The sequence below is a fragment of the Phacochoerus africanus genome, chromosome 6 (genome assembly GCF_016906955.1).
Source record: "Phacochoerus africanus isolate WHEZ1 chromosome 6, ROS_Pafr_v1, whole genome shotgun sequence".
Lineage (NCBI taxonomy): Eukaryota > Metazoa > Chordata > Mammalia > Artiodactyla > Suidae > Phacochoerus > Phacochoerus africanus.
The window spans coordinates 24,866,093-24,883,396 of NC_062549.1; the positions used below are offsets into that span (position 1 = coordinate 24,866,093).

Here is a 17,304-nt window from a genome sequence, read left to right on the forward strand (position 1 = left end):
ATTCAGATGTCACAAATGCAAAATTGATTGTAATAATAAAGTTGAAATTTGTTGAGCTACTAATATCTGCCATGTAGTGTTTGCTCAGCATATGAATGACTTATACATGTTATTTTATATAATCATATCAGCAATCCTGTAAGGTTGATACTCTCATATCCAAATAGTATACATACATTATTTTGGCTATTTGTCTTTTTAAAAATTAATTTTGCTGATCTTCTTTGATGCAGTTTTTCATGTTAAATTGAATTAGTATTAAATTAGTAAACTCACATGGTACATATCATACATACTATGAAAACCTCTGCTCTTTTATATACCCTTAAAAATGGATCCCAATTGTTTACTCTCAGGTTTTTTTTTTTTCCTTCTGAGGAGTGTGTAGTGTCTCTCTCAAAAAGACATTTAGGAGATCCTGTCGTGGTGCAGCAGAAATGAATCCGACTATGAACAATGAAGGTGCGGGTTTGATCCCTGGCCTCCCTCAGTGGGTTAAGCATCCAACGTTGCCATGCGCTGTGGTATAGGTTGCAGACATGGCCTGGATCCTGTGTTGCTGTGACGGTGGCATAAGCTGGCAGGTGTAGCTCCAATTCAACCCCTACCCTGGGAACCTCCATGTGCCACATGTGCAGCCCTAAAAAAGCAAAAGCAAAAAAAAAAAAAAAAGGCAGAATACATCTCCATTCTCTTCATGACCTATAATATGCATGGGATATATATATTCACTATATGGACTTATTTTGGTCAACCCTTTTAGAATATTTTTTTTTCTAATTTAGTTTCTACCCTACCATATCTGTAAAACCTGTCTTCACTCTATCTTTTTTTTTTTTGTCCTTTTGCCTTTTCTTGAGCCGCTCCGCTCCTGCAGCATATGGAGGTTCCCAGGCTAGGGGTCTAATCGGAGCTGTAGCTGCCAAGCCTACGCCAGAGCCATAGCAACGTGGGATCCGAGCCGCGTCTGCAACCTACACCATAGCTCACGGCAACGCCGGATCCTTAACCCACTGAGCAAGGCCACGGATGGAACCCGCAACCTCATGGTTCCTAGTCAGATTCGTTAACCACTGCGCCACAACGGGAACTCCTGTATTTTCAATTCTAATAGCTATTATAGTACTTTTATTCTTTTACTTTAAAGTTTTGAATATGCTTGATAATTCTTTTTTCCCTCTAGCTTAAGTCTTTATCCTATTTTTATTTTTTATTTATTTTTTTGTCTTTTTTTTAGGGCCGCACCTGTGGCATATGGAATTCCCCAGGCTAAGGGTCGAATTGGAGCTGTAGCCACCAGCTTACACCACAGCCACAGAAACCTGGGATCCGAGCCATGTCTGTGACCTACAACATAGCTCATAGCAACACCAGGTCCTTAACCCACTGAATGATGCCAGGAATCTAACCCCTCTCCTCATGGGTACTATCAGGTTCATTACTGCTGAGCCACAACAGGAACTCCATTTTTATTTTATTTTATTTTATTTTTTTTTGTCTTTTTGCTATTTCTTGGGCTGCTCCCTCGGCATATGGAGGTTCCCAGGCTAGGGGTCCAGTCGGAGCTATAGCCACCGGCCTACGCCAGAGCCACAGCAACGCGGGATCCGAGCCGTGTCTGCAACCTACACCACAGCTCACGGCAATGCCGGATCGTTAACCCACTGAGCAAGGGCAGGGACTGAACCCGCAACCTCATGGTTCCTAGTCGGATTCCTTAACCACTGCGCCACGACGGGAACTCCCAGGAACTCCATTTTTAAACCTTACTTTATTAGGAAATTCTTTCCAGACCTCCTATTAATCTAGACTAAATTTTCTCAATTATGAACCTTCGTTTTAGCCTACATGTTCCTTTATCCCTCTTGCTACATTATAATTAATATCGTATAATCTCTTATTTCCTTGGTCAAGATCAAGTTATGAACTCTGTGAAGGTAGCACAGTGTCTGTCATTTGTAAAACTGTGTCCTCAAAATAGTGCTAATTTTAGCTGCTTAATAAACACTTATGTAATGAATATCTGCTTTCATGGGTGACAGTATGCAATTGTGAAATGACCTAAGACATATAAGTTAGAAATACATAGGTTTGAACCACAAGTCTACTCTTTATTAGTTGGGTGGCCTTGGGAAAGTTACTTTATTCATTTGAGTCTCAGTTTTACTTTCTGGACAGTGAGGAAAGTCATATATGGTGCTGAGTATTTCACAAGATGTAAGTTGGGAAAATGAATGCTTTAAAACAAGTATGGCTCAGACCTGATTTCAACAATTAAGTCTATTAGCTTTCTCAAATTGTAAATTTTTAAAAAGCAAGGAATGTGGTGTTAACTAGTCACAGAATAATGCTAATGGTAACCCTCAAGAGCTGTTGATGAGTAAGTTACATATGGTGCTGAGTATTTCACAAGATGTAAGTTGGGAAAATGAATGCTTTAAAACAAGTATGGCTCAGACCTGATTTCAACAATTAAGTCTATTAGCTTTCTCAAATTGTAAATTTTTAAAAAGCAAGGAATGTGGTATTAACTAGTCACAGAATAATGCTAATGGTAACCCTCAAGAGCTGTTGATGAGTAAGTTACTCATGTCATTTACCAAATAATTTATTGTTATATTTCCTTTTAACTAATGTAGGTGAATGTCACTAAACTGTAATCTCTAAAACAGAATAGGATTTTTGTTTACCCTGGATCTCTCCCAAGTACTTTTTGCTGTATGAGCAATCCTTTACACTTTAGAATACTTTGTGTTACCAAGATGCCTTCATATCATTTGCTGATACTTTCAGTATCTCTGAGAAGATAAAAGTGCACAACTTTCTACAAAAAATAGTGAATTTTAGTTTCACTTAATCATTTGTTGTGGATAGAGTAGTAAAATTATGTAAAGGGCCTCTGACTTTTTCAGGGACATATTTTGAGTATAAAGTCTTCACATGTATTTTCCAATTATCTCTCGATTCACTAAACTGCCCATCTTGCAAAGATATTCTCATGGTGTAATTCCGAGAGTAAATTCAAATAAAGCTGCAGGACATAGGGAGTTTCTTTTATTTATTAATCTTTGCTTTGAAAATTTGATCAGTGCTTAATCAGCAGTATACTGAAAGTAACTTTATAGTAGTCCCCCACAAATCTTTGCTTTGAAAATTTGATCAGTGCTTAATCAGCAGTATACTGAAAGTAACTTTATAGTAGTCCCCCACAACACACTCAAGTCCCATTTTAATCTTTACATTATGGAATATCAAATGAGAATTTATCAGGGTCTGTAGTTTTATTTAAATCACTTAATATGCTACTGTCATCAGTTGGTGAAAAAAGAGCTGGAGTCTCTTTAGCAATTCTACTTTTAGATATAATCATCTTATTCAGAAATGTTGAATAATGAAGTGACAAGCACAATGTGGTTATCTTGCATATACATTTGATGAATTACATGAAAATTCTTCATTTTATGCTTCAATCTCTATTTTCCTCAAGAATGATTTCATAATAAACAAATTCACTATTTATTGTAAATACCATGTATATTAATGCTTAAATTATAATCTGTATTACTGAGGATGACCTACCATGAATATCTTCATTTTCTCCTTAAATTCAAATTCTTAATAGCTGATAGAAACAATGCTTAAAAATTAGTCTGAGTTCTAAAACTCTTATAGCAATGAAAAAGTAATTTAATTTAAAAGTTCAAATATGCAGCAGTATTTTTAAAACATCAAGACTAAGCAGTGAATGTTTAATCAGAATGTAGGTTTTTTTTTTTTTTTTTAATGGTAGTGCTGCTGAAACTCTGTCCATCAGTGTCAAATAAAAACTCAGAGACAGACTTCCCGTTGTGGTCAGCTGATTTAAGAACCTGACAGTGTCCATGAGAATGTGGGAACCATTTCTGGCCTCATTCAGTGGGTTAAGGATCTGACGTTGCCATAAACTGTGGCTGTAGCATAGACCGGCTGCTGATTTGACCCCTAGCCTGGGAACTTCCACATGCCACAGGTTTGGCCCTAAAAAGAAACTCACAGCCATAGTTTGGGGGGAAGGGGAAAAAAATAGCTTTTGTTGTCTTGCAAGGCAAAGGAGGCCACAGCAGGCTACTGCCTTAAAGACTGTGCCCTCCTCTGGGGAAGAATTGCAGGGGGTTTCATAGTCCAAAGGAGAAAAAAAGGGATTCAGATAAGAATCAAGGTTGCGGCAAACATGGCATTCTTCTTTCTTTTGGGAAATCTTAATCGTGGAAGCTGGTGTCAGATTTCAGCATAATCCTGGTGGTGGTTTTCTAGTTTATCGCAACTTGACTTTTCCTAGAATGACAGTACTTAAGAAAAGGGCATATTGATCAGACATTAGAACAAACTAGGAAGGTCCCTGAAAAACATCATGTTTTTATAATCTTTAACCCACAGGCATTTGTGTTCAGGGTGCCTAATCTTTAGTTTATAGGTGACTGTGTTTAGGGTGCAGTAAGTGAGGGGGAAGCATGAGGAAAGAACTCCAAGCTGTTCAGTTTTAAAGGATTCATTTCCAGAAAAAGCAAATGGAATATGATCTTTGCTCTTAGGTGTAAAAATGCCTATATCATTACATGTATGATAGGGGGAACTAGGATTCTGCTCCAAGGCTATACTGTTGTTGTTTGACTCCTGCTCCCTTGTCTTTGCATTCCCTCTTTTCCCCGATTGATCAGCAACTGTCTGAACCTGTCCCTTGGAGCAGAGGAAATGCCTTGGAGGCTGAATGAGGCCCATTTCCTAAAACGAAGAAATGGAGGACCCAGAAAGGTTTTTGGGCCCAGGAGCCTCATAGGCCCTGCTTGATTTCAGTAGATTATATAATTCTTCAAGTTAATAACATCTTTCTTGGCTCTGTGTCTTAAAATGGACATAGACATTTTAGAAGTCCCAAATTAAAAGGGTTGGGAGAGTACAAAAAATAGAATTGATGAGCAATGGCTATAGAATTGGGACCCATTAAACCTGAATGGGAAACATCTTAATAACTGTCTTCAAGGGTTACTCAGTGTACAGAGAATGATGAGTAGTTGTTGTTTATGAAGGTCAAAGAACAAGGGCAAACAAAAGCAGGAATTTCCTGAAGATGAGAAGCAGATATATTTTGGAATTATCTTCTTTGAGTTTCATTTCAAAACAGCCTAAATTCTTATGTCTTCTGATTTAGAAGTAATACAGCCACAAGGCAGGGGATAGATTAGGTAGTCCATTAAAATTCCAACCAGTGTTATTATTCATTCACTGATTCACTTCATATGTTTTCCATTTTTGCTTTAGGTACTTTTTTGTGGGTAATACTTATTTGTTCATTTAAATAAAAGTTAAATTTGAGTATAACAACTCGAGAGCTTTCTTCTTTCTTTCCTTTCATTCCTACACCTGACTGCTTCTTGTGAACTAATTTGTAAACTGCTTTTTTCTCTAGATATATAACTTGATGATAATTGAAGTCCTGACCCTAATTATTTCTTAGGAGGTGAGAGGGAAAGGAGTGGATTGCTTCTAAGGCCACAGGTGGTAGTTTCATTAAAAGTATTTCCTTTTTTATTACTGCATTCAAGGCATTGAATTCTTATTCATTTGATCAGCAATTAACCTCACCTCTCTTGCAACAATATCTCATCTGTTAAATGAATTTTCTAAACAGGTAACTATTTTAAAATAAATTGTTCATTTCAAAAGAAAAGAATTGCTCAAAATTTAGAGACAGTAAATATGCTTTAAATTTTACTAAAAAATGAACCTATAGATTATGGCTTTGAGAAATAGTAATGTGAAATATTAGAAATAATTAACCGTGGTTAATGATATTTAAAATATTTTACAGACATTAGTTTCCCAGTGTATCTTTTAAGTGCTGAGAAAACTTAAGGAAACTGCTTGTTATTTATTATATTTGATTAATATTTAAGTTCTTTACTTTTCTAGATTTGACAATCTAAAATACTTGTTTTAAGCTAAAAGTATATACTTTATTTCTAATGTATATAGTGCAATTTTATGAGTCTTCAGTGCATTTTTCATTGATTAACCTCATTTGAAATTCATCACTGGTGTTGAAAAATTAAACAGAAAAAATGTGCACTTGAAAAACACTACTATATTATGGGTAAAAATATAAAATTTCAACTTTGTATACTGAAGTAATTATCAATAAATGATTGTTGCTTTTGTAACTTGTATCTATATAAAGCATTTTTTTGTTTTGGTATTTTTACTTAATATTGTCCTTGATATTTTTGCTATTATAGTGGTTTATAATTATTTGATTTAATGTAAAATGATATTGACTGGAATTTACTACTTACGCAAATGGGATGAATATCAAGGTAAAATGAAAACATGCTTTATTTTTTGCATTGCAGTGTCTTTTTTAGCTTTTTATTTTGCAATAATTTGAGACTTTCATGTGAATCGTGAAAATAATACAGAGTACCAATATACATACTTTTATCCAGCTTCCCTTAACACTGTTTATAAAAATGTAGCAGAGCTATCAAAACTAGGAAATTAACATTTGTATAATATTGTTAACTAAATCATAACTTTACCCAAACTGGAATACCTTTTAGTCCATTCATTTCTTACTGTTCATATTTCTATTGATTATTATTTGTAATATAAACATTATATAAGTAAAAGTAATATGATATAAATGTAATATAATAAAAACTTAAGAAAATAATATAAGAAAAAATGTCTTCCTAACTTTATTAAGTATATTTTGTACTATTTCAATATATTTTCTATTTTTTCACTTAAAGTGGAAATGTATTTTTCTCTGAAATGAATATTATTTTTAAAAGTCTCGTATTTATATACTCGTATCCTTTTTTTTTTTTTTCTTTTTTTTAGGGCTGCACTTGTGACACATGGAGGTTCCCAGGCTAGCGGTCAAATTGGAGCTGTAGCCGCCCACCTACACCACAACCACAGCAATGCCAGAACCCAGGCTACTTGTATACTCTTAAGCATCGACTAGTAACATAACAAAGCAATAGATGAAATACTCTGATATATCAGGCACTTTCCAGGTATTTTGCATATTGATCTAATTAAAACTTCACAACTGTATGTACTTATTTTTATAATTCTCCCTATATTCTCAAGGTTAAAAACATGTTAGAGCTTAAATTCTAGCCCAATCTTATGTCCATTTTTTACTGCACTGTATTTTTCTTATTTAGCTGTAAAAGGGTTTCCATCGAAAATATGTATTTTTTTCAGATGAATATTCATGGTTTAGGGTTGAATAGAAACATCAGAGTAATGGAGAGCCTATTAATGAAACTTGACTTGCATATTACTATATTAGCTGAATATAACTTTGAAGAAGCCGCATACATGGTATTGATCTGTTTTAGTTATCTGTAAAATGTGAGTAATAACCTAGTTTTAAAAATTGCTGCAATACTTAAATAATATAAAATATCTAATTTTTTATAGCAGGAAGAATCACTATTGAAACCTATTTGGTAAAATGTGGTTCCTTTTTTATACTTCTCTGTTTATGTAATTAAAATAGACATTTCCTTTTCTTTTGTAAATCTTCTTGAAAGGAAAAAATATGTATCTACATATAATTTTATAAATCTAACATGTTAAAAATATGTATGAAAATAACTGTAAACTCGCTTTTTCCCCCTCTTTACAGAACTGCAGAGTAGCTCTTGTGGAAATCCAGGAGTTCCACCTAAAGGGGTATTGTATGGTACAAGGTTCGATGTTGGAGACAAGATTCGCTACAGCTGTGTAACTGGATATATCCTCGATGGTCACCCTCAACTCACGTGTATAGCCAACTCGGTTAATACAGCTTCGTGGGATTTTCCTGTTCCCATCTGTAGAGGTAAAGAAGAAAAAAAAATTATTTTTATGTGAATATTTGTTTAACGCAATGAAAATATTTTAAAAGTAAAAGTGGTAATCAGCAGTATATTTGCAAAACATGTTTGGCACTTGTTTTATAAAATCTGAAGCTTAGATAGAACACTGTAAACCAGGTATAATGGAAAAAATAAAATTATTATAAATGTAAGAGAAAATCAGAAGCCTAGGGAAAAATATAAAACACATATACTCTATGACAGTAACAAAAAATACTAGAAAAGAGAATATTACTTATGAAATGAGATTATATTTCTATTATTATATACATATCTGTACATACCTGTGTATATATGTGTCTTCATGTTTATATTAGGAAAGCATCTGGAGTTTATTTTTATTTTTTCCTCATTTTTTTATAATGATTTTTATTTTTTCCATTATACCTGATTTACAGTGTTCTGTCAATTTTCTACTGCACAGTGTGGTGACCTAGTCACACATACATGTATGCATTCTTTTTTTTTTTTTCACATTATTATGCTCCATCACAAGTGACCAGACATAGATCCCAGTGCTCTACAGCAGGAGGCCATTGCTTATCCGTTCCAAAGACAATAGTTTACATCTATTAACCCTAAATTCCCAGTCCCTCCCACTCCGTTCCCCTCCCTCTTGGCAACTACAAGTCTATTCTCCATCTCCATGATTTTCTCTTCTGTGGAAAGGTTCATTTGTGCCATATATTAGATTCCAGATATAAGTGATATCATATGGTATTTGTCTTTCTCTTTCTGACTTACTTCACCCAGGATGAGAGTCTCTAGTTCCATCCATGTTGCTGCAAATGGCATTATTTTGTTTTTTTTAATGGCTGAGTAGTATTCCATTGTGTATATATAACACGTCTTTGTAACCCAATCATCTGTTGATGGACATTTGGGTTGTTTCCATGTCTTGGCTATTGTGAATAGTGCTGCAATGAACATGCAGGTGCATGTGTCTTTTTTAAGGAAAGTTTTGTCTAGATATATGCCCAAGAGTGGGATTGGTGGATCATATGGTGGTTCTATGTATAGATTTCTAAGGTACCTCCATACTGTTCTCCATAGTGGGTGTACCAGCTTACATCCCCACCAACAGTGCAGGAGGGTTCCCTTTTCTCCAAGCCCGTCCAGCATTTGTTATTTGTGGACTTATTAATGATGGCCATTCTGACTGGTGTGAGATGGTACTACATAGTAGTTTTGATTTGCATTTCTCTAATAATCAGTGATGTTGAGCATTTTTTCATGTGCTTGTTGGCCATCTGTGTATCTCCTTTGGAGAAATATCTATTCAGGTCTTTTTCCCATTTTCATTTGGGTTGTTGGCTTTTTTGCTGTTGAATTGTTTAAGTTGTTTGTATATTTTGGAGATTAATCTCTTGTCAGTTGCATCATTTGAAACTATTTTCTCCCATTCTGTAAGTTGTCTTTTTGTTTTTTTCATGGTTTCCTTTGCTGTGCAAAAGTCTTTTTTATTTTGTTTATGGTTTCCTGTGCTCTCCAAAGGCTTTTAAGTTTAACAGGACTCATTTATTTTTGCTTTTCTTTATTGTTCTAGGGTACAGATCCAAAAAATATATCCGTGTTTTGTGTCAGTGTGTTATGCCTGTTTTCCTCTTGGAATTTTATAACATTTGATTTTACATTTAGGTCTTTAATCCATTTTGACTTTATTTTTGTATATGATGTTAGAGAGTGTTCTAATTCAATTGTTTTACATGTAGTTGTCCAGTTTTTCCTAGCACCACTTATTGAAGAGACTGTCTTTCCTATTGTATATTCTTGCCTCCTTTCTTATAGATTTACTGTAAGTAAGAATTTCTGGGATTTCTTTCCTTTTCCACTGATTTATCTGTCTGTTTTTATAGTAGTACCATCATATGTTGCTTACTGTACCTTTGTAGTATAGTCTAAAGACAGGCACTGTGATTTCACCAGCTTCATTCTTCCTTTTCAAGATTGTTTTGGCTATTACAGGTCTTTTATGTGTCCATATTAATTTTGTTCCAGGTGTGTGAAACATGCCATTGATAATTTGTTAGGGATATTGCATTGAATCTATAGATCACCTGGAGTAATACAATCATTTTAAGAATATTGGTCCTTTTGATCCATGAACATGGTATGTCTTTCCATATGTTTGTGTGGTCTCAATTTCTTTCTTCAGTGTCTTAGAGTTTTTGAAGTAAGGTCTTTTGCATCCTTAGGTAGTTTTGTTCCTAGATATTTTAATCTTTTTTATGTGGTGGTAATTGGGATTGTTTCCTTAATTTCTCTTTCTGATATTTCATTGTTAGTATACAGAGGTGCAATAGATTTCTGTATATTAATTTGAGCTCATAAATGAATCTGAATTCATTGATAAGTTCTAACAGTTTTGTAGTAGCATCTTTAGGATTTTCTATGTATAGTACCATGTCATCTGCAAATAGAGTTTTCTTCTTCCTTTCCAATTTGCGTCCTTTCATTTCATTTTCTTCTCTGATTACTATGGCTAGGCCTTCCAAAAACTATGTTGAATAAAAGTGGTGAGAGTGGGCATCCTTTTCTTGTTTCTGATTTTAAAGAGAATACTTTCATTTTTTCACTGTTAAGTGTGTTGTTAGCTGTGGGGTTTCCATATATGGCCTTTATTACATTGTGCTATGTTCCCTCTGTGCCCACACTCTTGTGAGTTTTTATCATAAATGGATGTTGAATTTTCTTTTTGCATCTATTGAAATGATCATATGATTTTTATTCTTCATTTGGTTAATGTGGTGTATCACAGTGATTTATTTGTGGATATGAAAATATCCTTGCATCTTTTGAACAAATCCCACCTGATCTTGGAGTATGATCCTTTTACTTTTAATACATTGCTGGATTCAATTTGCTAATATTTTGTTGAGGATTTTTGTGTCTATGTCCGTCTATGATATTAGCCTGTAAGTCTCACTTTGTGGTATCTTTGTCTCGTTTTGGTATCAGGGCAATAGTGGCCTCATAGCATAAGTTTGGAAATGCTCCTTCTTCTGCAGTTCTTCAGAATGGTTTCAGAAGGATAGATGTTAACTCTTCCCTAAATATTTGATCGAATTCACCTGTGAAATCATCTAGTCCTGGACTTTTGTTTGTTGGTAGTTTTTTGTTGTTGTTGTTTTTGCTTTTTAGGGCTGCAGCCACAGCACATAGAAGTTCCCAGGCTAGGGGTTGAAACAGAGCTACAGCTGCCACCTATGCCACAGCCACAGCAACGCAGGATCTGAGCCAAGTCTGTGACCTATACCATAGCTCATGGCAATGCCAGATCCCTAACCCACTGAGCGAAGCCAGAGATCAAAACTGCATCCTCCTGGATACTAGTTGGGTTTGTTTCTGCTGCACCACAATAGGGACTTCCTGTTGGTTGTTTTAACATTACTTACTCAAGTTCAGTACTTGTAATTGGTCTGTTCATATTTTCTATTCTTCCTGGTTCAGTCTTAGAAAATTGTACCTTTCAAAGAATTTGTCCGTTTCTGCTGCAAATGGCATCATTTTGTTCTTTTTTATGGCTGAGTAGTATTCCATTGTGTATATGTACTACATCTTCTTAATCCATTCATCTATGCGGTTATTGAGTTCACAGGTACTGCTGCTCTGGATGGGAAGGGCTAGAGTCACAGGTATCTTCATGTCTGGAGCCTGAGGTCAGAAAGATCTGAGTCTGACTACTGATTCTGCCACTTACTGACTCAGACATTTGAGCAAAAATTACATTATTTTGGAAACTATTTCTTTAGCTATTATGGAATGGATAGATTCATAGAAATACCAAAATCACGGTGCTTTTGGAGTTTAATATGATAGCATATGTACAATATCAGTCACATACATAGTTTATGCAGCTCTACCTTCTTACTTTTTCTTAGCTCTTGTTACTGTCTCCTCAAAAAAAAAAAAAAAGGAATCACAGTCAAAAACTGGATGGATAATGTCATTTATCCTTATATCCAGTCTAACCTCAAATCAACTCTTCTGTTTTTGTTGTTGATTTTCTTATCGTTTTATTTTTCCCAGAGTATATGCTCTACTTCCCTACTCCTCATTCCCAAGCCCCTTCAGGCTTATTTCCTTTGACTTACATTCTAACCTCTGTGGCTTTTAATCTATCAAATAATGACACTGTCTTTTTGAAATTCTGTCTGCTCAACTTCAGTTTTCCAGGCTTCTCTTTTTTTCTCTTTAACAATAATAGTGATGAATATATTTACTCATTCAAATATATTTATTATACTTCAGCCTGGTGCAAAGCATTATTTCATGTGGTAAGAATCAAAATATAATTAAGAAACACATGTCTTGCTTGTAAAAACTCAGTTCTAGTAGGGCTGATCATAATGTAATCAAATAGTTACAGTATCCTATATGATAATTGCTTTAATATCAGAATCTATATTGTAAGGCACCTTCATAAGGAGGACCTTGATTTCTCCCAGTTGAGTGGGAGGAAGTTCAGGTTGGGACAGTGGTTTAAGAGAAAATCTCACAAAGGGCTTGCTAAAAATACAACTGTATAGAAAAAGATCTTTTTCAGTGAGGCAATAATTTTCCTTTCTAGCCTCAAAAGTAGTTCTCATGTGTTACTAATATCACTGGCTAAGGGTGAAGTCTATGAAGTCATACTTCATAGAGTGCATGATCTAGTTTTCTAAGGAGCATTTTACCACCCAGTAAGTTTTTTTAAAATTTAAATGTAAGCAGTAGAGGAATAGTGTATTTCAATTTTGTGTGGTTGCCATTTCTGGAAAAAAAAATAGACTATTCAATCCATGGCTTCCCTCCTCTACTCTTTGCCACTTGATAGCATACTGATTCTTTAATTTATAACTTCACAGGGGGCTGATAACACTGTAATGATCTGCTTATTGCTTTCTCTGGAGTTGACATATTCTCTCCTTGATGAAACCCTTACTTTTAGATAGTTCTTTTGATGATTCCTAACTATGATAGTTTAATTAAGAAAAATGAATGCCACATCAACCTAGAGGGTATGGTAAGGGTTTTTGTGTTTGTTCACTAGCACAATGGATTTTTATCAACACCATCTGCTAGTATTTATAAAGGCAATTAACTGCCTGATGCTGGGCTAAACAATATTCTATAAAATTGAAACCAAATTCCTATGCTCTAAATATGGAATTAAAATATCTGGTATACATACCTTTTCTGCACTCCCTCCTTTGATAGACATTTCCATGACATTTCTTAAGACTGAGCTTTAATGTGGCCTCAGAGCCCTTCTCAACTCACAGCTCCCAATACTTCTTACAAATTAAGGGCAGTTGGAAGAAAAGGTGAAATGGACTTGCTATTCCTATATTAAACATTCTGAAATTCATGATGATATGCCATATTCAGAATGGAATTTTGGAATATACACCCCAGGACAGACTAATAAAAATGTATACCAAAGTTACATTGTCATAAATGCACTAAACCTAGATCCACACAGAATAAAACCATTTAATAGAATAATTAGCACATTAAGATTTAAGGAGTCTTTTGATGAAGTAAGTCAGAAAGAGAAAGACAAATATCACTTATATCTGGAATCTAATATATGACACAAATGAAACTTTCTACAGGAAAGAAACAAACTCATGGACTTGGAGAACAGACTTGTGGTTGCCAAAGGGAGGGGGAGGGAGTGAGATGGACTGGGAGTTTGGGGTTATTAGTAGATGCAAACTGTTGCATTTGGAGTGGATAAGCAATGAGATCCTGCTGTGTAGCACTGGGAACTATGTCTAGTCACTTGCAATAGAACATGATGGAGGATAATGTGAGAAAAAAAATGTGTATGTTTGTGTGTGTGTGTCTGTGCATGTGTGTGTGTGTGTGAATATACCCAAATAAAAACCTAAAAAAAAAAAAGATTTAAGGAGCCACTCATAGACAAATTAAGGTTGTATTAGGTGAATTTTATGTTGATTAGAAAAAAAACTTGAAGGGATGTAATTTTTTTTGATGTTAAAATATATTTATAGCCAAAAGTAAAGATCTTGGTGTTCACATAAAGTTTCCGGGAAAGCACTGATCGGTGAGGGGAGGTGATATTGTAAAGAGTTGATCGAGTTTATTTTTATGTGACAGATTACATCATTTGAGGGAAGGCTTCCATGTTAGTGATGTAGATACCATTTAGTCAGTTGATGCCGTGTGTCCACGACCAAATATTTGACAGTACAGACAAGGAGAAGGTCTGACTGTTGTCTCTGACAAAGCAAAACAGATAGCAGGTAGCTAAATTATCATTGGGAGTGAAAAGGGTCTTCAAAATTTTGGGAATATGACTGCCTTCTACTGCAATGTGGTAAATAAAACAGCTGATAGGAAAAAAAAAGAGCAGCAACTTGTTTTGTCAGAATATAATTTTATTCTCCTGCTAGAAACATTGATGAACAATCTAGATCAAAATGTGATACCAAAATATAGATTTGGGATAAACTTAAAGTTAATAGTGAGAGAAGGAGAAAGAGGAGGAAAGGTTTAACCAGGTGTTTTCTTTATGCAAATTATACCAAAAACCTTCCAAAGAAATAGTGATTTCTTTTGCAGGTCATACCTGCAGCATATGGAAGATGCCTATCATTGTTCAGTTACTGCAGCATAACTTGTTGAAAGGGCTGTCATTTATTCCCATGTCATTCTTATTTTTCAAATTTATTTTAATTATTCCGAGTCTGTAACCTTTACATATGTATTTGTAATTACCTTGTCAATATCTATGAAAAGAATTTGGGGATTTCACTAAGAATTGCATTAAACATGTAGATCTTTTTGAGAACTAACTTCTTTATTATGTTTAGTCTTCCAATTCAGGAATGTGATGTGTTTCTTTATTTATTTATATCTTTGGTTTCTTTCAGTGCATTTGGTAATTTTTCTAAGATAGACCCTGTAAATGATGTACTACTAGATCTACACCTAAGAATTTAATTTTTTTTTGCCTTTTTTTGGTTAAGGTCCATACCTGCAGCATATGGTAGTTCCCCCAGGCTAGGGGTTTAATAGAAGCTGCATCTCTGGCCTACATCACAGCCATAGCAATGTGAGATCCAAGCTGTGTCTGTGATCTAGCTATGCTGAAGCCTTAACCCTCAAATTCTCATCCTCATGGATACTGTCAGATTTGTTACCACTGAGCCAGGACAGAAGCTTGAAATAGTGATTTCTAATCTGAGGTTAGAAGTGAAACAAAGAAACAAACAAATGTAGCAGAGAGTGTTTAAAAAAAAAAGTAATACAGTTGTCTCTCTATATCCATTGTATATATATTCCACCCACTGGGATACCAAAATCCACGTAGGTACAAGTCAGATAGTTGGCCCTCCCTATCAGAGGATTCCGCAAGTGTGGATTCAGCCAACAGTGGATCTTAAATATAGTAGTACATATAAGTATTGAAAAAAAATGTGTGTGTAACTCAGCCCAGGCAGTTCAAATCTATATTGTTCGAGTCAGCTATTCCTATAAAGGATGCATTGTTGAGGCTGGTATTAGAAGACTAGTAAAATGTGTTAATTGCATTTCGGTGCTCTCATGCTTGGTACTCTGAAAACCATCTCAAAAAGACATTAAAAAGCAGAAAATGTCATTTATTCTTGTATATGTCCTGATTACACATTTTCCTTTGAAGCTAAATGTAGTTCCTTTCTAAAAAACAACTTTGATAAAGAAAACCTAATAAGTTGCCTTCATTTTTCTTTAAATCTACTCCCAAAGAAGGGAATATTTTAGTGTAACTCACTGAATCATAGAAAGAATAATGTTAGTGATAAATTGTTATATGTCAAAAGAAAAAAAAATACTCAAATATACTGTTGAATATCAAAATGTAATGTCATGCCAAGCAGTAAGAATTCTTTTTGAGAATTGGGGTTTGTATGATTTGATTTAGTTGATTTCCAAAGATGTTATTTTAAATATTATCTGTGGAAGTGTTTTAGCACAGACTTTGAGTTTTTTGTCTTGTTTTGCCTTTTGTCTTTTTTTTAGGGCTGCACCCAAGGCATATGGAGATTCCCAGTCTAGGGGTCTTATCAGAGCTACAGCTGCCGGCCTATACTGCAGCCCCAGCAACTCCAGATCTGAGCTGCATTTGTGACCTACACCACAGTTCACAGCAACTCAGGATCCTTAACCTACTGAGCGAGGGCAGGGATCAAACATGTAAGCTCATGGTTCCTAGTCAGATTTGTTTCCACTGAGCCCTGTCAGGAACTCTAAGACTTTTGAGTTTTTCTAGCACTCTTGCCATTACTCGCCTGGCAACATTATCTGGACATAAAATCTTTCATTAGCCTTATCATTTCACATAAAGGACCTGGCCTCTTCATGTGAACTTCAATACTTGATAGTAATGGGGAAAAATTTTCTGCATACCTTTTAGTAAGCAAGCAAGAAAAACATAAATCATTTGGTAATGAGATTATTTTATCACATCAAAGACTGCCAGCAAAATCCTGGCGATGTCAGGCTATGAGGAAGAATTTACAAGTTTCTCTCACCTGCTGTTTCCTCATCTCTCCCAGGAAAATATATGCTCTTCCTTCAGCAACCATGTACCATAAGCTTATTCTGAAAGTCCATTTTTCTGATTAAATAAATGAAAATGTCCTGACTAAATTGTCTTAGTAGTGTCTAGCATGATGGAGCAAAGGACGCACAATTTGTCTTTAAGGGTGTAAGACCTGTTAGCCGATTTGCATTTTTGCCACCATATTACTGGAGTGTGTTGTTTCTTATGTCAAAAATTGAACATTTTTTTGCCTAACTCAGGAGGTAGTAAATGCTAGATTAGATTAAATGAGGTAATATTTTAAAAATAGTTACATAATGCCCAGAACATAGACCATACTGAAAAGTTGAAAATTATTTCCAATTACATAAAAAAAATAGTTTAAAAAATAATGTAGAAATGATAGCGATGACTTATGTTTTATAGGTGTTCAGAATATTTTAAAATAACTATTGCCAATTAAACATAGGCATATAGCTCTGAGATATTTTCTTTAAAATAAGAGATTAAAGAACTCTGGAAAAAGTGGACGCTGGACTAGTAAAATCTTTATTTTGCTTTATATCTCTGCTGCTGGGAAGATATGGAAATTTTATGGTTCCAGATCTCAGTTTTCTCATCTGTATGAAAGGGAAGTCCTTACTACTTTATAGTTATTGTAATAAGGATTGTATTAGTTAATGTTTACAAAATACCAAATCTATATTATTAAACAAGTAGTGATTACTATTATCATTATCAAAACAGGTATTTGAAAACTGATAGTATCAGAGAATGGACACACCTGTGATCTAGGACCATATAGGCAGAGGAATTAATTCTTCTCAGAGATATAGTGGTTAAGCGAAACATAAACCCCTCATT

General features: G+C 34.7%; 1 protein-coding gene across 2 annotated transcripts in view; it reads left to right on the plus strand.

The window, feature by feature from the left end:
* CSMD3 (CUB and Sushi multiple domains 3) overlaps positions 1-17,304 on the plus strand; it is a 1,203,192-nt gene that overhangs the window by 264,231 nt on the left and 921,657 nt on the right. For both annotated transcript variants that reach the window (XM_047783389.1, XM_047783390.1), the window contains exon 4: positions 7,676-7,870. In XM_047783389.1, the coding sequence (XP_047639345.1) occupies positions 7,676-7,870 (195 nt within the window). The remainder of the gene's footprint in view (positions 1-7,675; positions 7,871-17,304) is intronic.